Below are 24328 nucleotides of genomic sequence, written 5' to 3' on the forward strand. Positions count from 1 at the left end.
CGGTTTGAAAGTCTCCATTTCGCTTCTGTACATTGCTGATTTTGTACATTGTCAATTTCGTACAAAGTTAATTTTCAAATTCAGGTGTTTGATGGTGCCGATTAAGGATGTGACTCTGCGTTTAATTTTATAAAGTTAGCAAATATTTTAAATAGGCCTACCGTTCAACATATGAAGTAACATAGGCTGACGCCTGTCTATTATGTCTGCAGACCCACGTGATTGACATGATAAAACAATGAACAATGATTGGGATAATAAATAGCGGGCAGGATTTGAAAAAGTAAAAACTTAACTAGGCCGGTGTGTGTACCCCGAATTAAATCAATAACTGCTTAGCTTCTAAGGTTTTGTAAACTATTTGGAAACATCGTTTATTATTTGTGCTATGTATGTTTAACTTAAAAAGAGAAATCGCATGAACGTAGCTTTCTTTGTTATAATTTGGGTTTCGTTAAAACGTAAATAAGTAAACCGTCCCCGGATTTTTTTTTTTTTTTTTCGTTTAAACGTTTAAACGTGTAGCCGTCACATCCTTCGTAAAATCGTATACCCTAGTGCTGATACGACCATACGAACATTTTGGCCCAAAGTCAGTGGGGATTCGAACCAATTTAACTTTTATTGAAAGTAAAGATTTAAGCGCACATGCATAGGACTCTGACTTTGAAAGTTTACTGTCTACAATTTGGGCGGAGTCGGCTGCCGATGACAATTTCTGAAGGCGGGACCGGGGCGATATCTTATGAAGTAGGGAAATTATATCGAACCGTTTGCGAAAGTTTATAATAATTTCAAAATGCTTTATGAATACCACTTGTAAAAAGGTTAATTGGAGTGATTTTGAACTGTATACATTTAAATCATTGAATTAATTAATAAAAATGTTTATTGCAAGTAAACATAAATTTCACTGTTTTTTTGTTATAATACTGCGTCCCTTTGTCGGTCAGTTATGTCCATATCACATTTTCCCGATAGTTTTGAAAACTATACAGCGAGAAAAATTTAAAATGTGGCGGCGCGGTGTCAAACCAATGAGTACTGAGCATAGCGGTACGTGTGGGAATGTCTATGGGAAGTCCCCACTTGTTTGCTCTAGCGCCCTCTATCTAAATACAATTTTCCAACATGGCGGAACGTCAGAGTCGACGACGAAAGAAGCGAGATGTAAGTGGTTATTTTTTGGGAACTTATGAATTAAATTGGACGATTCATGATATGGGATTGAAAATACCGGTAAAGCTCGTGTTCGGAACGAACTTTTGGTAGAAATGAGTGTTTCACGATTCGTCAAATTGTTGCAATAAAAAGTGACGTGGAACTGCGACAGCTGTTTTGTGTTTACTTTTCACCTTTTTGACAATCACTCAATCAACAAGCACTGCAGTGAAAAGAAGTACAATTTCGTCTGACGATCAACCCCCTGTTATGTATTCTTCATGTTGCTGATTAGAATCCTTGCTTAATCCAGTGTTCTTGAAGTGAAGATTGATGTTCTTGAAGGGTTTTAATTTGTTTACAGTATTCAGGTTAGTCCGAGTAACTTCGACCCAACTTATCGCCTTTTTTAACATTTGGACATGGTCTGGCGATAGTAAGGTCCAAGCTAATACCGCGACCTAGACAACACAGTCCCAAAAACCAACATTTTCCAACAAAAAACATCAGATTTCACCTTCAAAACGGCCTCCAAATTACTAGATATGCCACCTGAGGTACAAGTAGACATCGATAAATAAGATGGTTGTACTGAAGTTTACTTACGATCCAGAAAAAAGTGAAATTTTCCGTTCATTTCGGAGAGCTCCCCTCGCGATCTTGAACACGTTAAATTTCCGATCGTGTTTAATGTTTGAACGACGCGATTTCTTCTACATGCCCAGCGTACATTCGATGGTCCCCGTATCCCGAGTGCGATTCCGTTACCGAGCGCGCGCGATGCATCGATTATGATAATGAGTAGACTGGATCACGTTTGTAAACACATGTGCATTTTAAACGATAATAGGGAGTCGGGAACTAGCGCAGCTTTTATGGCGGGTACCAGTTCAAGCTGGTTCCCGATTCCCTTTTACAGTTCGAAATGCACATGTATGTGTTTACAAACGTGACTCATTATCATAATCGATGCATCGCGCGCGCTCGGTAACGGAATCGCAGACGGGATACGGGGACCATCGAATGTACGCTGGGCATGTAGAAGAAATTGCGTCGTTCAAACATTAAACACGATCGGAAATTTAACTTGTTCAAGATCGCGAGGGGAGCTCTCCGAAATGAACGGAAAATTTCACTTTTTTCCGGATCGTAAGTAAACTTCAGTACAACCATCTTAATTATCGATGTCTACTTGTACCTCAGGTGGCATATCTAGTAATTTGGAGGCCGTTTTGAAGGTAAAATCTGATGTTTTTTGTTGGAAAATATTGGTTTTTGGGACTGTGTTGCCTAGGTCGCGGTATTAGCTTGGACCTTACTATCGCCAGACCATGTCCAAATGTTAAAAAAGGCGATAAGTTGGGTCCAAGTTACTCGGACTATATTCAGGTAGGGGCCTACATGTACCATGTCAAGCGCAATCTGGAATCTTGCGAAGTTATTGTCCTGCCTCTGTCTGAGTTCATATCCCTGGATGCCGGATTTCATTGAAAAGGAAATGAGCTAAGGAGGGAGTGCAATAAACTTGCGCAAGATTCCAGATTGCGTGCGACATCGTCGTCAATTCTTTGAGATGAGTGCATTTTCAAATTATTTTCTACCAAAATTGGAAATGTTTCTCAGTCCCAGATTCATGTCTTTTCAACATTTTTGCAATGACTGACCTTCATTTAGATATGATGAAAAAGTGGCGTCAGGATGCGCAACATTCTTTCCCGTCACTGTAGTCAGTGTAGTGATGGTGAAATATGATCAGAATATCTGTTCAGTGAAGAAACTTCCACTGGCAGTGAAATCCCTTAGCTAAATGTTATTGATGATGCACATGGATCTTAAGATGTAGCACCGTGTGCCAAGCTGATAGGATATTGTCACTTTTCTGCAGTCAAAGACCATGTTTTTTATGTCTTCCAAGTTGTCATAATATGCCAACAATTAAAATGTATGTTCTGTAATTTCAAGGACTTGATAACATGAAAGCTTTCATAAATAATGTTTGACGTTTATAGGATGGCCAAGCAGAGAAACCAACCGATGAAGAAACTGCCGTTGGCAAACATCTTCGCTTCAACCTTGCCACTAAGACCAGTAATTTCATGGGCCATAAAGTCGAGTATTTCACAGGTATGTATAAAGGTCCTGCAGGCTTCATGAGGCCAAGTACAAAATTAATCTGGTTTCTCATCCCCGCCTGCTTCCTTTTTTTCCGGCCGCCTCTTCTTTTTTTTTAATTCATACATTGTCAATATATTTTGCACATATATTGTCAATATATTGTCTTTTTATTTGTTTTCAACAAAATTGTAGCTATGTAGAAAGGATAATACCTCCTTTGGACACAATTTTGTATCGGCAAAATAATTTAGGAAATCGAAGAATCCATCCCCAATCTTGGGGGAAAAAAAGGAAGGGAAAAAGGCATCCTCCTCCTTCATTTAAAAAAAAAGGGCGTACGAGAAAAAAAAATTTTTATTCGACCTTATCTTTGTCTTCACATGTGTTAAAACCACATTTGTTTCATTGGTTTATTCAACTTCTCCTATTTAGATTGTTTTGATTTGTCTAACTATTCATTCAGGATCCAAGGCCGTCGACTTGATGCTGGATTCTAAATGGGCGTCAGGCAAAGGCAGTATAGAGATTCTCTTCACTGATCGGTCGTCAGTGGTGCAGTACCTGGAAAAGTATACATAAAGTGTCTGTTGCCATCTTGACATTAATACATGGAGAAAGATTGCCTCTGCTAAATTCTCTAAATTGCTTTTGTTGCGACTTAAGAACTCTCAACTAGCAAAATACTGATTGAAAATCCCAAACTTTCTCTTCTGTTTTCTTCCTTTTTTAGCACTATTTAAAAATAGTACGTCCAGCCCTTGTGGATAAAAATAACAATAATTTACAAATTATATTGGGCTGTTTCCATTTTTTAAATGATTAAATCAATATTAAATTTATAAAAAAAAAAAAAAAAAAAAAAAACACTATTAAAACTTTCACTTTGGACAGTTCAAATGTACATACTCGTAAACTGTTGTTTTATTCTTTGTTTTACAATAACTGTGTTTTGGGTTTTTTTTTTTATAAATAAGAATACATGTAAAAACATTTGCCTGTGGTGTATTACCATGCAGTATTACTACGGAAACTGCATTGTAGGTTGTCAAATGTGAATTAAGCACTCCCGGTTTTACCAGCATCATTTAATTTGAGAATTCTACATTTCAAGTTTTCAAGGTTGATATTCTTGTTGTAATTATTGCAGGCTATTGCACAAAGGTATGTTCCATCGCGCCCTGAAGGTGGTGAAGAAGAGCAAGAAAGATGAGAAGAAAGACAAAGAAGGAAAGAAAGAGGAGAAAACTGAGAAGGAGGTGAAGAAAGGAGAGGCTAAAGCCAAGAAAGAGAAAGGAGAAAAGAAGGAAAGCAAAGAGAAGTCTGAAAAAGAGACCACAGAAAAGGTAAGTTGCTCATATCTGATTGACTATGCAAAATAATCATTTAAGTGAAACAGTTACTATTGACTGGTCAATATAATCATTTTAAGCAGTCAATATAATTCCATTAACTGGTTGGTGTGATCATCTTAGCCAGGTTAATATAATACTGTCGTTATAAGAATGTATCAAATCAATATATTATTGACTGGTCTGTATGCACAGTATAATTATATTGACTGGTTAATATAACGAAATTGACCTGTGTCTGTGAAAGAGATGATTTGTCAGTATCTTCATGGTCAATAGATACTGACTAAAAAAAAATCAAAAAGTTGATTGAATAATGGTGTCTCATTGACTGGTCAATATATCACTATGGACTGGTAATTTTATAAACTTATTGAACAGGCACTGCAGTATGGCTGCAAAGTTGATTTGGGTCATTGAGAGCTGGCTTGGCTGATTCTCAGTGGAAGAGATTAGCAGGGGTGATTGGAACCTCCAATTTACTCATTGACATTTTCTGTGTATCATTGACTATTATTTCAGGAGGAGGGGACACCCAAAGCCAAGAAGAGCAAGGAAGTCAAACGAAAGATCAAGTTGGAACCTACAGAGGATCAAGTCTTCAGAGACGGAAACGATGTGAGTCCAAATCTTACATTTTGAGCTATTTCAATCGAACAAATGGAAGCAGTTTCAAAAACCAGTCACTGACAATCAACACTGAATAAACTTTGACCAGTTATGAAGTCTCTAAACATCATTACTCAAAACAAATCTCTATACTAATTTTGTGTTTGTTTGTTTGTTTGTTTGTTCACTTTTTTTGCAGGCTTATGTTTGGATTTACGATCCCGTTAAGCCAATGTACTACGTCTATGGCCTGCTGTTGGGTAAGTTAATAATGCACTACGCATTATCAACTCCATACCCTCCGATGCAAACATACAGTCTGCGCTAGGTTGTCCTTTGGGTCAAAACGAATCAAGTGACTGTTTTCAACAGTTAAGAGCTCCCAGCCAACAAAAAGCAGGATTGACTGGCTGTGACTGTATATGTAAATTGATACAGTTACGCTTTGACTGTAGGTGATTGATAAGCCAGCTGTGCCTACCAGTTTCCTGCTTTTGTCTGTTGACTGAATTCGACTAGTCAGAGTGCTTGCTTGAAATATATGATCTGACTGTTTGTGACTAGCCTGTGTAAAAGGCATGGCAGTGAAATTAAACAAATATCAGAAATGTCTCATCTGACCTAATAAAGTTATTTAATTACAAACAGACTTTTGCATTTCTAAACAGGCTCTATGATTAAAACTGTTTTGATTTCCAGGAAAGTTTGAAATAACTACATGCACTGATTGTTTGTGTTTGTTATGAGTTTCGTAGTTGGGTCATTCTATAAATTTGGGGTCCAAGTGTGACATTTTTCCCGTCCCTGTTACTTTGGTACTTTGTAATTTGCCATTCAAGTATCATTAAGAATGACTTCAAATGATTGTTTATTTGTTGGGTAGGTAGTTTGCTATTCATAATCACTCTTGGAGGATGACTGCATTAAGGAGTGCATCAGAATTATACAATCATAGATGTCAGATGTAACAGGGACAGGAATAAAAGTGGACCCCAAATTTATAGAATGACCCAGTTGCGGCACTTGTGATGATCATAAGCAATCACAAGACATCCAGTGCCGAGTCAAGCTACAAGCTATTCAAATAAACTGTGACAAAGACGTTTCTTTGTTATTTCTCATCTTCTTACCTGTGACTGCACTTGCAAATTGACTTGTGACCAAACTTGTGATGTACTTGTGATGTACTTGTGATCCATTAGAAATACTGTGACTTCAACACTGATTTTTGTGATTGTTTTGTTAGTGGTTGGAGCCATTACTGTGTGTCTGTTTCCTCTCTGGCCGCCATGGATGCGGGCTGGCACTTACTATGTGAGTCTGGGAGGAGCTGGCGTCGTAGGAAGCGTCTTGGCGTTGGCAATAGGTAAGATTTGGAAGTCTCAATCTCATACGTCTTGAGCCAATATGGCTCATCAGGCCAGCGTTTATCTCTGGTTTCTGTGGTATGAAATGACTGAAAATATTGCTGTTTCCGCAAGATGAGCTGCCAGTCCATCTCAGGTTACTCCCCAGCTAATGCCGTATCCATTGTACTCCTGGGTGGAGAGAGGCAAGTTGGGGTGAAGTGTCTTGCCCAAGGACACAATGTATGGCCTGCAGCTGGATTCGAACTCCTGACCCTCTGATCACGAGTCATAAACCCTAACCATGCTAACCGCCTTTATTGTATAGCAGTGATAAGTGCTTAGTTAAGTTAGGTTAGTTGTCTAACATTCTACTGACTTGTGACTTTTCTCTCCGTTTCAGTTCGTTTCATCCTCTTTGTCCTCCTGTGGTCGGGCACCATGGGACGCATCCATCTCTGGATATTCCCAAATCTCCTAGCCGATGTCGGGATCCTTGAATCCTTCCAGCCGGCCTACGAGTACACCGTCAACAAACGCAGCGCGGAATCGACCAATGACGAAACCACTGAAGGGAAGGATGGAGAGGAACAGACGAAGGGGGAGGAGGAGGGGATGGCGGAAGGGGCGGGGCAAGATGCGGAGGAGGTAAAGGAGGCAGGAAATGACGAAGAAGATGAGCAAAACGACGATGACGATGACGACAATGAGAACGAAGAAGAAGATGGCAGTGGCTCCAGCTCCAACCAAGAGAATCGAGAGGAGTTCGAGATCATCGAGCCTGAAGACATTTCTGCCGCGTCCCAAGAAGCAGAATCGTGAAACTTTTTTGGACGATAACTTATTCACTTATCACCAGATCAGTGCTAGAAGGCCCTTCAATAAGTCAAAATAAGGTCATAAAATCACCGAAACGAAAAATTTTGGGTTTAGAAATTGGCCATTTCTTTTCCTACATTGTCTCAGAAGTTGTTTAATTACTGTTTAGCAGTGATTCAGAACTACTTGGCATTTTGGGCTTGAAAAGTTGACTTTCGAGAAGCAAAAAGGAGAATAACTATTTTAGGTACTTTCCAGTTTTAGAAACAGTGTGCTTATTGCCAGCACACAGTTCAGAAAAAAAAATTCAATAATTAAAAGATTTTTAGAGTGTTACAAATTGTTAGCTTCTTTACAGCTGGCCAAACATTATTGAACCTTATAACACTGAGACAGTGATAAGTGTCGTGTTTTATTATTTTTGAGGTTTTTATTTATTCTTAATGACCATAGCACACATCCACAAAAATCATATTGATTTTTGAAATATGATAAAACTCAGTTAATATTAAGGTCCGATGTGACTTACAAACATGCATCCAATTTGGTGGTTGGAGTCTTTTGACCATTGCTGAAAAAGCTTTCAGCATAATTTTCATCAGAAAAATCCTCAACGTAGCGTAAGTTTGTAAAGATACATTATTTTCAGCAATAATATTTGAGCAATTATTTCAAAAATGTCTGTCTCATTTGGAAGCCGTGAATAATTTTTTTTTCATGCGGAGCATCACATTCTGTAAATCTTGTAAAAAAATCACATATTTATGAAGACACTTATGATGTGAAGCCAGATGATACTTCGGTAGTTGGGTTCTCATGATTAAACTTTAAAGGGAATATACAACATTTGCCAACATCGAAAAATAAAACTACCAAGTTTTTTCGAAATACCTTACAGGATGTTGGTAAATGACAGTCTAAAGCATCCTGTAAAATTATGGTACCTGGTGTCAAGTCATTTTCAAGAAAATGGTATTTTTGTAAACATTTCCAACGGAGGTCGGCCGACCACTGTTGGAAATACCTAACTATTTTTCAACTACTGCTCCAAGTTTACTATTCTGTTCATCCCAAATTGTGTTTGCTATTGGTTACATATTCATGAACGGGTGCAGGCCAGCTAGACTGGTTCCCTTACCTTACAATTTTCCAGCATCTGTAAATTGATCCACTTTATATTTAGTGGAGTCAAGGAACCAGACTACTTGAACATTTTTTGTTTTTCTTGGTTTTTCCAGCATTTTCGAACACAAAACTTCAAACATGTCAGTGTAACAGTACTTGATCTATTACACTAACCCCTCATATAGTTCATTTCTGAAAATTATAGCAAAAGCCAATGATGTATATCCCTTTAATATTCAGTTATTCGCTAAATAGCACCAAGAAGGTATTGCGCTCCTTACAAAAGATCTAAACACAGCAAAAAAAGAAGAAGAAAGTCCCCCTCATTGGATGGGCCATAATTTTGAATCTGATCGTCTTATGATAACGTCATTCATATAAACCTTTGGGGAATGTTGTTAGCTACATTTTGATGAGTGCATATCTATGTTCCCCAATACGTATGTTCCCCAATACCAAGGTTCCCCGAAATCCTTACCCTAACCCTAATCCTAAGGATTGCGGGGAACATCGGTATTGGGGGAACATAGGTATCGGGGAACATCGGGTAGACCCCCATTTTGATACCCCATTGCTACCAAAGACTGTAAATCGTCCAACATTGACGACGATTTATGATTTATGAAAAATGATGCAGTTTGAAAAGTTGCAAATTTTACAATGAGTTTGGACTTTCTTTTTGGGGGATTTTTTGTTGAATCATTGTGAATTTGGCAAACTCAAGTTCAATACATCTTGAATATATCTTAAGGAATATTAGTTTGATACCTTGTTCTATGGCTGAGATTCTTTATCAAATATGTACTCTGTTAATGTTGTAAGCAGCACTTGTAGCTCAGTGTGATGTTTCTTCCTAGCTGTCTAAAGCTTGATGTGTATCTTTCTAATGGTGCTTCTTTCTGCTGGTTTTTTTATGTATTTTCAACTATTTCTGCACCAAGCCCATTCTATCTTCCATCCCCACCCTTCGAAAATCTGAGATAATGTTACTAACATACTTTCAGTAAGGGCTATTCATTTGTTTTGTCTGTTAGGATGTTGTTGAAAGAGCAAGCTCCCTGATTTGAAATACAAAATACAGTGTAGAGCGGACTTGTTAAAAAAGACGAACATTTGAGTCATATTAACATACGTAGTTATGTTCTTATTGCAATTATGCGCTGTATTAGTGGTAATTTTAATAGTCTATTTCTTGCAAAGTTGCCACAGTGCTTGTAGCTACATGTGCATGTCTATAACAATTGAAAATCTATTGAAAAAAATAAACATACGATGTGAAAGTAAAATAAAATCAGATTTGCTTTGTGATTTTTGTGTGTTTTTATGTTAGAATGTCTGAAAAAGTGAAAATCGTGTAATTATAATTTCTAGCTGAGCGTTTTGCAATCATTTATATACCCGTATGACAATGTAGTTTGGTGCGTGAATTTTTTTAATGAATTCAATGTCTTCATTGTATTAAAATTATTATTTGCTGAACACCACTATTTCGTAATATCGCCCTCTCTTGGTTGGAAACTACCAGTGTACGAGCGCCCTCTTTTGACATTTATTTATGTATATTTTTCAGTACATTCTGTTAACATGTATTTCATCCCAGTAAGTTTTTCCTAGCTGTTCATAAATAGAAAGTGAAATCGGGATTGTAAGAACTCATGTGATTTTAAATGATCGTTTTTTTATCAATTACGTCAGCAATTATCTGTGATTTCATCCTATTTTTTGGAAAAAGAAAGTTATCATCTGAAGACATGAACTACACGTTCTCATAATACAGTACATGTCGTGCAGCTGTGTCCGCAATGTGAAGTAATTGGCAAGAATGTGATTTTTCGAAGAAGCAAAAAGGGTCGCAAAAGAAGAAGAACGTATGAAGGTTAGTTGATTTTTCAACATTTATGGGGACTTGACAAGTTCCTGTATAAAACGTACCTAAAACTGAGATGGGTTTAAGGATTTTATATCAAGAAAATAAGAGATTTACTTGTGCTTAACTTTCCTTGAACATGTTGTTTGAATGGCTTGACAAATTCTTGATGTTGTTTTCTTGTTGATCATCTTGTAAGTTGTAGTCCCATAAATGCGACGGTAATACTAGACTACCTCCATTAACTGTCACACATCCCACATGTGGTATTTGCACAGAAAGTTCATTGCTAGGGGAGCCGAACAGCAATTTGAAATCGCAATTATTTTGTCACTTTATACTCGCATAATTTCGAGTTGAATTCGGACGACTTTTGCTGCCATTGTTCACGAAAGCGTCGTGTTGCATGACGTCATGGGTTGTGATAATCGCGCCCTCACTACACTAGCTTGCATCAAATTTTGATAATGTGCATTGGTAAGGCTGTTGCCTGTCATTCAGTTTTGGTCAAAAGTGCGCCCGCATACATGCACTTTTGACCAAAAATGTATGTATTGCGATAATGACAAAACAGAATTGATTTTAACAATTTTTTTAACATAAATTTGTTTGGACAGCATTCCTCTCCAAGACACATGACACCTTCCCCTGCTATGAGGTGGTTCAACCCGCGGCTCTTCTCCCGTCTGCCAGTCTTCTTGGTCCTCCTTGTCATCTCCAACTTTGTGACCTATCACTTGGTCTGTGTGAATCGGGGAGGGGAGGGCGGGGCCATCAAACTCAGAAGCAAGGCAGATCAACAGCGGAGTCAGGAGACAGAGGTGGAATCGCTGCAGCGGCCGAGTCTCGGTCAGAGTCTGAGATTCCGGGGGCAGGTGAGCTATTTTCAAATAGACTGCATCTGGGCAATTCCATGGTAACTCACATTACATTTGGAGGGGGGCTTCCGTCAACTCTGTGCTGTTATTCTATAAAGCCAAGGCATCTAGAGTGGATTTTTCTCACAGAAGATCCCTTGAAAACATTATTTAAAAAAAGGTCAACAGAAAGAAAAAATGTTGCAACCTGACGCCACTTCCGCGATTGTGTACAAAGCCTATGGAGAGTCAAGAAAATTGTCTAAGTATTTCTTAACAAAATTGGAAATGTTTCTCAGTCCCAGATTCATGTCTTATCATCATTTTTGCAATGTATGACCTTCATTGAGATGATAATGAAGAAAAAAGTGGCGTCAGGTTGCAACATTTTTTCCCAACAGAATAAAGTTCTGTTGGTTTGGCAATAACATTTTTATCGTTAACTCACATTCCAAGAAAAGGACATGGGAAGCATTTCAATACCCTGCAATTGAAAGTTTCCTCATACTGTGCACTGGTGAAAATGTCTTTTCAATGTCCTTACATCATTAGTGTGTAAGTCATATAGAGTTTCAATTATTAAGAAATAATCAGTCATAAAATCTCTGGAGGGATATATTTCAGTAACAATTTGCAATTGTCCGCCCATCTTTGGTACAAGTCAAAACATATAAGAAACTAAAAATTAAACCAAAAACCTTTTTTCGTATAAAATATTTACCTTTCTCTCTCTGCCCTCAAAAAGTCACAATCACACTTGCATTTTGCGTGTAAAACACAAGAAGCCAAAATGGCTACCTAGCCCTCCAAAAAAGTTTTCTTGAAAAAAAACCCACAATGAATCGACTAGCGAATGGACTTGTTATTTACTTGTGACTAGTGATTTAGTTGTGACTGGACTTGTGACGGGGCTTGTGATTAATTTGTGATGGACTTGACTGCAGCACTGTTATCCTTATTTATTTCAGGTCAATGAAGAGAAACCTCGCCATCCATCCAACAACCTGATCAAGAGTGACCTCCACTCCTCAGGAATTCATTATCAGGAGATTGAGTGTCTCATCAACAACGATTACACAATACAAGGAAGGCGTGAAGGACAAGAAGTCTACCTGCCATTCTCATTTATTGAAAAGTACTTTGAAGTGTATGGCAAGATTGCTGAATACGATGGGTGAGTATAGACTTTGGCTTGAACAATAGATGGCTCTCTGTAACCACTCGTGAGGTCAGTGCAGGACACACTGCTTGCACACACTGCAGTGCACAAGTCTTATTCTGAATGTACATAAAGCCTTCCCAGTCGTCTCCCCCAACTGGCTCTTTGTAACCGTTGAGGGGGTACTTGTGCAAAGAGTCATGTAAAAAGTGGAAGTAAAGTCTGTCACGAGCCAATGTGGCCCATCAGGCTGGCATTTATCTCTGGTTTCCTTGGCATGAAATGACAGAGAATATTTCTGTTGCCCCTGGATGGGATGCCAGTCCATCGCAGGTTACTCCCCAGCTAAAGCAGTACCCATTTATACTCCTGGGTGGAGAGAGGCAGGTGGGGTGGGCGGGGCAGCACCACGTTATGAGGAAGTTTTTTTATTGTTAGGTAAATTAGGACCGAGTTATGGGGACTTTCTGCTGTCCCATAGCGTCTTCGGTCCCCATAATACCATCGCTCGACATGTGTGTAGTCCCCACAGTTACGGAACAAGAATACATGAGGTGGCTTGCCGAATGACACAACATAAGACCAGCAGCTGGAGTCGAACCCCTTACCCTCTGATCACAAGTCACGAACAAAAATCAACACTAACCTCTAGGCCACACCCTCTCCCTGCATAGAGTCTAGAATTCATTAATTTAGTGATAATAAGTGGGGCATTTGTGGCACATACTTTGATTTGATTTTTGCTTTGTATATTTTTTGGTCAGGTACGATCGTTTTGAGTGGCAGCACAGCGTGGCCCGCGTCTATCAGCAGGCACCATACAGACCGGAGGGGGAATTCATGTCCTTTGGTCATTACAATGTGGAGCCCAGAGAAAGGGTGAAAATGATCAGTGGTGTGGAAGGTAGGTCAGGAACAAGGTCAAAGGTTACCTTGAGGTCAAAGTTCAAACTAAGGCCAAATAAAATAAATTGTTGTTTCTAGTCCAAGGTTATCATTATCATTCTGTTGCAAATTAACACAAGCCCCCTTAGGCCAAAAAAATAAAAGTTCTGCTTCCGGTTGTACCTAAACCTATTTTAACAGCCCCTACCCAAGTTTTTTGGGGAAAACAATGAGGGGAAAAAACCCAAAATCATCAATTACCCACCTTTTACCCGTACTACACGCAGACACCTCCATATGATCGTACACAAAAAAAATTGCCAAAAATAAAAAATTCCCCACCTACCTACCCTATTTTCAAATGCAATGTAATCGGAAGCAGAACTATTTTCTTTTTTGGCCTTAGGTTTTGTGAAAAAGTTACGAAAATTGGTGGAGGATTCAGGCATATTTCATCCACAAGCTATTTTGCCACACACAAAGTATTTAAGTTGGAAGGAACCCCACAATACACACAAAACTTTCTATACACTTATTTGATCGATCCACCTATTTAACTAACCAGCAGTTTCTGCTGTAATTTGACAACATTTCACAAAAGACTAATGGTTATGTATAGGGGTTGCGGAGTGTGTAATGAACACGTATAGGATTTTTTTTGAAGGGGGGGGGGGGAATAGGGCTAACCACCTTAAATCCTCCAAATTGCAGTAAATTTTTTAGCCAAGGCTCCAGTACCTTTCATTGGACTTTTGCATCAATTTTGTGTTGTTTTTTTAATCAGTATGTTTCATTTGGTAATTATCGCACAGCATTGGATTACGATAGAGTAAGAAGCCTCGTGAAAGAAGCCAAGGAGTTCAAATTACATGAAGCATCGTACTTTTATGACTAAACTTTGAGATTTAAGACCACAAAAAATGCTGGCCATTGATTCATTACAAGCACCACCTGTTCTAATTGGTAACGTGATGTGCTCTGACTCCGATCTGTATGACTCGGAAATGGGAATACCCATGTGGTCTCATATGGTAACTAATCGTCTTTCCTGTACTGTAACCTGAGAAGGGCCTATTCCATATCAAAACCAGTTTTGATTATCTAGACGCTTTCACTTTTCATTTTCGCATACTGAAATCCAACCCTGTCAATTAAATTGTTCTATGCTTCAGGTTTGTCATGTCGCCCTCTATTGTTCTTTTCTGACCATGGTAGACCAAAATAATGATCATCAAAAATTGATCGAAATCAAGTTTGCCTAATCTTTCTGATTTTTTTTTTGGGGGGGGGGGGGTGTGGGGTGGGATTATGACAATGCTGATTTTTTTTTTTAAATCCTGTTCAACAAATCACTATGCTGTCTTAACACTTCAGAGTTTTCTAAACAACTCTAGGGGCTTTTGGAGGATGTTCAAGATTCAAGATGATTCCTGAAAAAAGGGGGGCTGTGGATGTGTTAAATTAAACCATGTGTGTAGTCAGTTTTGGTTGCAGGTGTTAACAAAACAATAAACATGTAATTATAACAGTTACTCCCTTTGGTCTTCACCCACAGCCACACTCCTGTGGTCCTCCCCCCCCCCCCCCCGGCCTAATCACTCCTTTGTGTTACTCCTTCCACCCTTGCATGCTTGTGTGTCCCCTCCTTTGTTTCTGTACCCCTGTCATGTTACCTTTGACAAAGGTCCTGTTAGGATTGAGACATTCGGCCCTCGAACTTGTTAGATTTGTCAATCCAGTCAGTAAGCAGTTTGCAAAAGTTTTATTCATTTCCCAGTTTCTTAAGGAGTTTATTTAAAGTCACAAGTGCATTTTGTTTGTTTGTAGGCGTGCCTATCTCCATACAGTGGGGTGTCCAGGGTTATTTCTATGCCATCCAGGTCTCTCAGTTTGGTCTGAGTCATTACAGCAAGAACCTGACTGCCAAGGAACCAAAGGTCAAAGTCTTTGAGAATGGTGAAGAAGGTGACGTGGAGAGGTGGAATCTCGCCGATCGAGCCAGTCGTATTTCAGCGTTGTACGACGACGACGCGAGGTCAAATGTCATAGAGTTTCAGACAAGCGGTAAGTTACGTCACGTGGCACTACCGTGATGACATCATCATTTGTGCCACAATTTTTGGTTGGATTTCAAGCAAGAGTCATTTGGATTGGATCGGTGTGGTTACAAGAAAATGGGAATGTACATTGGTTACCAGCTAAAATGTGATGTGATCAAGCTACATGAGTTGTTTGTCGGGAACTTTCATTTGGAGATTCAGGCCAAAATAGGGCCACTTCATCACATCACTTCATCACATCTGTTGGCGTTCCGACATCCTTAATTTTTGAACTAAAGATGGTACCAGCATACGGTTTTCACGTCAGTAATGCTGAGATTGTGCTCTTTTCAAAACTGGTAAAAAAAAAAATTGACAAGGGTCGACAAACGACTCATTTAGCTTTATCGCATCACAAATGTCTGTTTGCATATATGTATGTGTTGTGTTTGACTGGTTCTCTGCCAAATTTAACTCTATGATTTTGGGATGTTGGCTCTGACTATGTGTTTATTCAAGTTTGACTTGTCTTTTCAAACTGAGCTCTGAGTCTAATTTTTATAAAACATTCTTTTGTTGGAAAGATTACTGTCAATTTGAACTTTTCAAAAACATAATACATATTGGGGAATAACAACTTCATTTTGTAGAACCTGTGCAAGTCAGAGTTGTGGAAAATTTGTCTTGAAAAACCTGTCCTTTCAAAAAGAGGAGTTTTAGATATTTACATAATTCTGTTTCAGCTTAATTTTTGTTTTTTTCCTGACAGAAACGTTATCCCTTGGACAAGGAGCAACTCTTCCCCTGACCAACAGACGCTTGTTTGTCCTCTCCTTTGATTTAATCCTGATGGGCAACGCGACGATCACTGTCACCGTCCAGGACGAAAAGGACAAGACGCACAGTATTCATTACATGGCCATGGACGACAAAGTGGTCCATAAAGGAAGCCACATCTACTATGGGATAGGACCAAGCCGTCACTGGCGTAGAATCACCCGAGATTTATTGATAGACTACCAGAAAGGTCTGGGACAAACCAACAAGAAATACGTGACAAATATTCAAACAGTACTAGCCAAAGTACTTAAATTCACAGTACACGGTTCCGGTCGAATCGACAACGTGACGTTGTCCTCGTCCAGCCACATGGCGCAGTTTTTCGACGCCGCTAACTGGTTACTTAAGAACCAGGACAGTCAAGGAGGCTGGCCGGTAATGGTGGAGAGATTCTTAGGAACGGGGTTCCAGACTTTGTCGCCTGGTTGGTACTCTGCCATGGCCCAAGGCCAGGCTATTTCAACCCTCATCAGGGCCTACTACAAAACAAAAGACAGGAGTTACTTGGACGCTTGTTTAAGAGCGACCAAACTTTATAAGATGCCGTCATCGGAAGGCGGCGTGAAAGCCATACTTTTTGATAAGTACACATGGTATGAGGAGTACCCTACCACTCCTAGTTCGTACGTCCTCAATGGATTCATCTATAGCCTGATTGGCTTGTACGATCTCGTGAAGATCGCCTCGCCTGAGGAAGGCCGCGAGGCCGCACAGCTCTTCGAAGATGGAATGCGGTCCCTCAGAAAATTCCTCTTGCTGTTTGATGGAGGAACGGGTACCATCTATGACTTGCGTCACGTGACTCTAGGACGAGCGCCAAATCTTGCACGGTGGGATTACCATGCGACTCATATCGCTCAGCTTCAGCTTCTAACGTCTATTGATTCAGATCCCATCTTTAAGACGACCCTAGATCGATGGCTGGGCTACACTAAAGGCGTCAGAGCAAAACACAACTGATGAGGTGGGTAAATCGTGTCATTAACTGTCACTGTCCTGCTGATTTTTTTCTTAGAAGCCTAAAGGATGCACAGATCATGTAGTAAAGCAAAATATGAAGAAAAAACAAAGATTAAGGAATGATGGACACAGAATTAAAAGGAAAAAGATCAGTTTTGAAAAAAAAATCAACTAAAGTTGTTCAAACAATGTGACTCCTGGCTTCCTTCTTTTGATAAAATTGAAGAGTATAAACATCTCTTGGAGTGGAAAAAAGGTTCTGAAAGCTTTCTCTCAAATTGTGAGGATAATGTGTACTTTATCTGTAAACACTAAGTCAGACTTTGTTGCAATGAATCCTTCAATTTCCTATGGGGAACAAAAGTAAAACTTAAAAAGAACCTAAATAATACTTTAAATATGCATGAATTTTCAAAAGTCACTTGGTAATAATTTAATAATTTTGGACATAAACCCTGACTCACTACTTACTTTTACTAAGAAGAAGACCATGTCCATCAAAATCCATCACTCACTCTGATTCACATAATGCTTCAGGACCAAATCCATTGAAATCCACCACTGGCGCTGGTGGATTTTGATGGACTTGGTACACGTGGTTTACATGTATCTGCCAAAATCCCCCACAATGGGGAATGGACGTAGATGGAGTTGGTAAGGTTAGGGTTAGTATGTAACAAATATCCAAATTGGTCGTAATGTATATTGAAAGATTTTCAGTGGTGAGGCTAATGTGTTAAATCGTATCCCTTCCAAGATGATCTCCCCTCCCAAGAAAAACTTCAAGACAAGACTTCATGATAAGGCCAAAACAAAAAAATAGTCGGTCTCTGGTCAGCGCGTGAGTCGATTTTAATTATGCGCGTCAAGCTTTTTTTTTTTCAAATTGTCCGCGGTAGCTACAACAGCGATCTCGATTGCTGCACCACCTCAAAGTTTTGTACCAAGGAATGGGGAAATTGCACAAAGGCAAGTGATGGAGGGCACCAAGGCAAACGATGGAGGACACCAATGGATATGAGGACACAAAAAAGCAAAATAGTACCCACCTTGTCTGTACAATCCAAGCTTAAAAAAAGAAGAAAAAAAGCCAAAAAGAAAAAAAACCGCGTCACCGCATCAATTCTGGAACTTTGGTCTGACCAGAGACCGACTATTTTGTTTTGTTTTGGCCTAATAAAATTAACTGTTGAATGTTCTCATTTTAGATGATAAGACAAGTCCGTGATGCCCAGATCATCTCTGGATCAGCAAACAGTCACTACCACTGCCATTGCCTAGTGCATGAGACCTCGGGATGCTGGTGAGTCAATCATCACTCTGTCTATGCCATTAACATTCTTTGTTGTAACGACTAGCAAGGCAAACATGGCCTGTATGCAGGAGGGCATTGCTGGAGTTTAGCAGACATTATTGGAAACACTACTTTTGTCGCATTCATCTGGAATTCACATTACCACCACTCCAGCGTGACTCTAAATAACTCTCATGAGGCTTATGAAATCCGGCCTCTTGAAACTGATGACCCTGGAGATTTAATGACTGAATTCCTCCGTTTCCACTCTCTTCATACACGTCAATATCAGAAATAGATTTATCAGACACAAAATATCGATAGTGTAATGAGAATCAGACCTCGAAACAGAGCAGAAATTGAAAGAATATGTGTACGTGTAACATGTGTGTATTATAAAACTAAAACTAATATGAAAAATGTAAAACTATGAAGTATTTTTTTCTTCTAAACAACATTCTCTTCATCAGTCCCAAGTTATTTATTTATTTATATTTTTGGCCTGCAAAACTCTAGTAAGGGCCTGATTGCTCAGAGTAATTACGTATCACTGATAATGTTCGCGTAATACTTTACGACCATGAAATGTGTTGAGGTCATTCAAATTGAGTACAGGTATGTCATTTAAAATTTATTGATTGAACGGGTAATCCCTGATGATTAATTAATCCTACATTTGTAACTCCCTAGGGTGATTTACTAGGAACCTTCCTCATCCTTGCAAATCCCAACACCATATGGTAAATTGTGCACATAAACAGTTGGACTCTGTTTATTTGTGGTATGCCTAAGTTAAGGAGAATACACGAGAAAGTGTGAATTCGTAAATTAAGAATCCACACTTGCGAGTGTATTCTTCGACTTAAACCATTGCGTCAAAAGAAGTATTGGAAAGAATGTTGCAACCTGATGCCACTTTTTTCTTCATCATCTCAATGAAGGTCATTCGTTGCAAAAATGATGATAAGTCATGAATCTGGGACTGAGAAATGTTTCCAATTTTGTTAGGAAATACTTGAAATGACTCTCCATAGACTTTGTACACAAGCGCGGAAGTGGTGTCAGGTTGCAACATTTTTCGCCACACCCGGACAACCAAGTCATTTTGTGTGTACAGGCTCCTTACTTCAAAATGGATAGTTTAGACGACGATTTCTTTCTGACTAAAAGTAGTTTTTGCAGTGACGGCGAAGATCGGACTGTGAAGATGCATTGGTAATTTTCGGAAAGCAAATTTGCATGCAGACGGTCCTTTTCATGCTCATTATGGAGACAACTGTCCGACATTCAAAGTGTGGCACACTTTACTACATATTCGTCGTTCCGAATCCACACTTTGTGACCAGTGTAAGAGATTCGTAGATCCGAATCCACACTTTTAACAATATTGTGACGTCATAGCAATGGTTTAATCCCATTTAAAGCAGAGTCAGTTTTACCAGTGCAGTACTCATCCTAACGGATTCCAACAGACCCTGGTGTTGGAGTTTGGCTGGCTGGGGATCGTTAGGGACTTAGGGTCAACTTGTGATTTTTAGCGATGCAAATTGCATCAACAACAAAACATGACTTCTCTTTTTTTAATTTTTTTAATTTTTTTTTAAATTTTTGCACATATTGAAGTAGTGATGATGGAGCAATATGTTCATCCATCACCAATGACTTTGAAATCAACATCTTGATAATTGAACAGAAATGTTTGACATTTAATCATTTTGTGTTGAAACTTTGGTTTTAATATATGTACGGTGTCGGTGGTGTGTTTTTAACATAAGTTGTACTGTATGTAAAAATCTTAATGCAGGGTATTAAACATTACTAATTAATGTGTGAATGGACCTCTTGCATCTCACGTCACATCTGAGACGAGCCTTTGGTCATCGATGATACACTTAAGTAGACAGTCTGTACTGTCATTGTCACTGAATTGAACAAGAACTTCTCTTGAGAGGGCGCCCTTTGCAAGGGGTCTATTTGGCCCAGTAAAAAAAAAAAACAGTTTCTCGTCTGGCTTTTTTTTTTTGTAAATGAAGGAGGTGGGTGGGTTTTTTTCTTTTCTTTTTTCTCCCCAAGACGGTAGAGTTTCCAAGATAGCGATGGATTCTTCCATTAACTCTTTTGCCGATACAAAATTGTGTCCAAGGAGCTGTAACCCTTTCTCTGTAGTTACAATTTTGTTGGAAGCAAATAAAAAGACAACATATTGACAATATATATGCAAAGTATATTGCAAATGTATGAATTAAAGAAAAACAAACAAGGAGGCGGGTGTGAAAAAGGAAACAGGTGGGGACAAGAAACTGTTTTTTTTACTTGGCCTCACTTGCACATGTATAGACTTAAGATGTGATGTAAAATAGTTTTGAAGTGGCAAGTGCATAATGCATTGTGTACCCTTTCAATCTGTGTATATATATATATAAATACTTTTTAATTTGGACAATTGTTTTTGCAGCAATCTTTAAGCACAATGAATGATTCAGGTTTAACTGCCTATCCTCCCACTTTTGAAGTTCATAAACATAAATGTGTAATAGCTTTAAAAAAGGGAGTAATTTGCGAGATTTAGATTTGTCAATTTTTTTTTCTCCGGATTTTAGTATTTTTTTGTTAAGGATTTCCCTGTTATCTAGATTTTGAAAGAATCTACATGTAGGTCAACTCTCCCCCCCCCCCCCTCCCCTTTGATAATCTCAAGAAGCAAGCCAAATTTTGTTCCTATTTTTTAAAGTAGTCATGAATGCTTTTATATAGTTTATGAATAGTGACAAATGACATTATCAGTACTCCTACCTACACATTGTACATACACAGTGTACATCAGTAGACCTACATTTCTGTACTCATTAAATGCATTAAACTGCAGTTTAGTTGCGCACCCAGGATTTGGCACGGGGGGGGGGGCCTCACAATTTTTTTGCCCAACATTTTTTTTGCCGCAGAAAAAAAAAAGGTTTTTTTTGGGGGGGGGGCCGACTATTTTGACATTGGTTTCGCCACTTACACCCCTATTATACTACTCGAAAATAGGCCACATACATTATCACCAAGGTCAAATTGTGGGACTAGAAAAAACAAATTGACAACCTCTTGGGGCTCAAGCCCCCCCCCCCCCCCCCAGGTGCGCCACTGCTGCAGTTTAAATTCGGATCAGTACACAAGAAAGTTTAATCTGTACTAACTTGCTTTCAAACACAAAAACGTACTCTTATCATTTGACATTTGTAATATGTAATACCAAAGGTTTGTACCAAACAGATTGAATAAAAAGTCTGCAATGTACGGTATGCAACTCAATCATTCAAAAAGAATTTCCCCTAAATGCCTTCAAAAGGAGATATTTGTAAATCACTGAAATAACTCTCGATATCTAGAGGATGAAGTACTGGAACTCAAACTTAAGATTTTGCTTTCTGAAAATGGTATTGTTCTTGTGCACTTAAAACCAAAATAAATGTGTCAGTGTCTTTCGTGTGAAAATTAAAAAAAATAACCTAATGAATATAAAATCATCTCCCCATGTTAGAATGCACTGTACATATTTGTTTAATGTGTCACATTCTGTGTCTTGTAATTTTAGTTTATTTGAGTTTTTGTACAGTACTAATGCAATCAGACAGTTTTCGTTTATTTTAAATCTTATTTATCTTACCTGAAACAAAGTATCTTAACAGTAGATAAAGCTCCCATTTCAAATATAGTTATTCAAAAAAAAAGGTGAGAAGTGTGCTAGAAAAAAATGTGTTGGACCTTGAAATGTACATTTTCTATATCGAAGTATTTAGTAATCGGTGGTGGTGTAAGTTTTGTTTGTAAAGATGGGGCATGGTGGACCCCAAAATTAGGTTAGGTGGTAACATGGTGTAGAATTAACAATGTGATTTTATTAACATCCCCCCATATCTGTGACATCCTTCCAAGGGGGTTAAATTTGTACCATTTATTAACCCTTGAACTCCCTTGGCAGTTTTGCTAGGATGTAACCTCAATTCCGAAAATCCTCCAACTGCCTCCATGTAAAAAAAGCATACAACCTCAATCCTGCAAATCCTCCGTTATTTCTTGAATGTGATCCTTGGAGGGGTGACCACTGCATCAATCCTGCAAACTCCTCCAGCAATCACTGTCAATATGTTGAGGCACAGCCAGTGACATCCTGGAGCGGTGCGGAGGATTTCAAGTGTAATAAAGCCCTAAATTTATGCATGGCTGAGCATAAACAACACAAGGCCTGGCCTAAGACCTTGACACAGCGCATCCTCCGAAATCAGCCACACGCTTTTGCCATATAGCCTCCTGCAAAATCCTCCTTTTTGCAAAGAAGATTTTGGAGGATTTGGGTAGGGTTAAAGGTATATCAGATAATTTGCCTTTCGTGCAGTTTGTTGGTTTCCAATAATAACACCACTCAAAATTTGAAATCGCAATTCTTGATTTCTTCCAAATGACAGCAAGCCAGACGGAATAATTTCACGGGGTGCTTTGTTACAACTGATAATGTAGTAACCAACGGATAATGTATCACAAACCGATAATGTCACACAAATTGACCGATACTGTATCACCCGATAATGTATCACCCGATAATGTAACAGAAATTGACCGATAGTGTAGTAAATGTTACTACACTATCGGTCAACATTTGTTACATTATCGGTTAAGACCGGTTAAGACCGATAATGTAACAGCATCGACCGATAGTGTAGTACATTTTTAGTACACTATCGGTCAATTTCTGTTACATTATCGGTTAGTGATACAGTATCGGTCAATGTGTGTGACATTATCGGTTGGTGATACATTATCCGTTGGTTACTACATTATCAGTTGTAACATGCTTAGTATACCGGTATACGATCTTTAATCCAAGTAAGCTGTTAAATTGTTAGGTTAAATGCAAGTGATCATGTATGCCTTTAATGCTTGTAGGTGCACCCTCCCAAAAATATGGACTAGAAGAATTTCAAATTGACATTGAAACCGAGAATCTCAATCCTCTCTTTTGTAGTGAGAATTAAAAAAACAAAAACACAATTGTCGCCGAGAATTAAAAAAAAACACCCGAATTGTCTCCGATGTCGATACAATGTCCTTCTTGGCAAAAGAACCTCAGCTTAGATGGTTATTTGAAATGTGTCTTATGGAATTGAAAATTTAGGATAAATGTGCACATTGTAATTATAGTTCATAAAATGATGGGCTTGTCATGAACAAACGGTATTTTCTTCTTGTTTGGGGTTGAGAGTGGAGGCATTTAAGTTGTGTGCATTCACGGCGTGCAAATCTATTCTATTTATTTACTATGTACAGGGTGTCATGGCATTAACATTGACTTGTACAGTACTAGATATACTGTAGAATTAATGTGATAGGTTGCTCGAAACCATAGTATGTAAGCACACATGCAAAGGATACTATTGCACTCCTGTGTGGTTGAAGATATTAATGTACATGAATTGTAGATATAAGTTTGAGTGATTTAAGGTTTGAAAGAATTGTTGCAACGTTAATATGATCATAATCCATTGTTAAAATGTTCCCTGGAAAAGTGCACAGAGTAAACTTTAAATTCCACAAGCAAATAATCCTGATCAACATCGTTTTAAACGTCAATTTTCCAGGAAGATATTCATATACGGGGAATTTTTAAGCTTGGTGATCGCATTGACAATGTGTTGTGTATCTCATTATACCTGCATCTACGGACTTCTAATGTGGTAGCATACTGGAGATGGGAAGGCCCGCTATATTGGTAAAGGTATCTTAGTCATATTCGCGCATGCGTGGTCTCAGACCTCTTGCACCGTGCAGAACGTTGTTTTTACGCCGACACATGCATGGCCTTCAAAACTGATTACCAAAAAAGAGAGCTGTGCACGTTTTGTCTTGATGTGTGCCATTCA

At 38.7% G+C, this 24328-nt stretch overlaps 2 protein-coding genes across 2 annotated transcripts; both read left to right on the forward strand.

The window, feature by feature from the left end:
• Positions 1-1091: 1091 nt before the first annotated feature.
• LOC119746080 (translocation protein SEC62-like) lies at positions 1092-8067 on the forward strand. Its single transcript, XM_038222869.1, has 8 exons — positions 1092-1170; positions 3171-3285; positions 3740-3845; positions 4424-4619; positions 5148-5243; positions 5434-5494; positions 6481-6600; positions 6984-8067. The coding sequence occupies exons 1-8, from the start codon at positions 1132-1134 to the stop codon at positions 7400-7402; spliced, it is 1152 nt and encodes a 383-aa protein (XP_038078797.1). The 5' UTR covers positions 1092-1131; the 3' UTR covers positions 7403-8067.
• Positions 8068-9108: 1041 nt separating this feature from the next.
• Positions 9109-19234, forward strand: LOC119745742 (D-glucuronyl C5-epimerase B-like). The gene is made up of 7 exons (XM_038222299.1): positions 9109-10400; positions 11009-11266; positions 12217-12422; positions 13172-13311; positions 15120-15356; positions 16101-17135; positions 18340-19234. The coding sequence occupies exons 1-6, from the start codon at positions 10395-10397 to the stop codon at positions 17129-17131; spliced, it is 1878 nt and encodes a 625-aa protein (XP_038078227.1). The 5' UTR covers positions 9109-10394; the 3' UTR covers positions 17132-17135; positions 18340-19234.
• Positions 19235-24328: the final 5094 nt, after the last annotated feature.

This window comes from Patiria miniata, unplaced genomic scaffold (assembly GCF_015706575.1).
Source record: "Patiria miniata isolate m_02_andy unplaced genomic scaffold, ASM1570657v1 HiC_scaffold_7, whole genome shotgun sequence".
Taxonomy (NCBI): domain Eukaryota; kingdom Metazoa; phylum Echinodermata; class Asteroidea; order Valvatida; family Asterinidae; genus Patiria; species Patiria miniata.

Bases quoted from the DNA above. Each gene is read 5' to 3' on its own strand.
- LOC119746080 (XM_038222869.1), top strand. From the start codon at position 1,132: ATGGCGGAACGTCAGAGTCGACGACGAAAGAAGCGAGAT. The intron at 5,495-6,480 runs GTAAGTTAATAA...TTGTTTTGTTAG, and splicing joins CGTCTATGGCCTGCTGTTGG to TGGTTGGAGCCATTACTGTG. The intron at 6,601-6,983 runs GTAAGATTTGGA...TCTCCGTTTCAG, and splicing joins CGTCTTGGCGTTGGCAATAG to TTCGTTTCATCCTCTTTGTC.
- LOC119745742 (XM_038222299.1), top strand. The intron at 12,423-13,171 runs GTGAGTATAGAC...TTTTTTGGTCAG, and splicing joins AAGATTGCTGAATACGATGG to GTACGATCGTTTTGAGTGGC. The intron at 13,312-15,119 runs GTAGGTCAGGAA...GTTTGTTTGTAG, and splicing joins AATGATCAGTGGTGTGGAAG to GCGTGCCTATCTCCATACAG.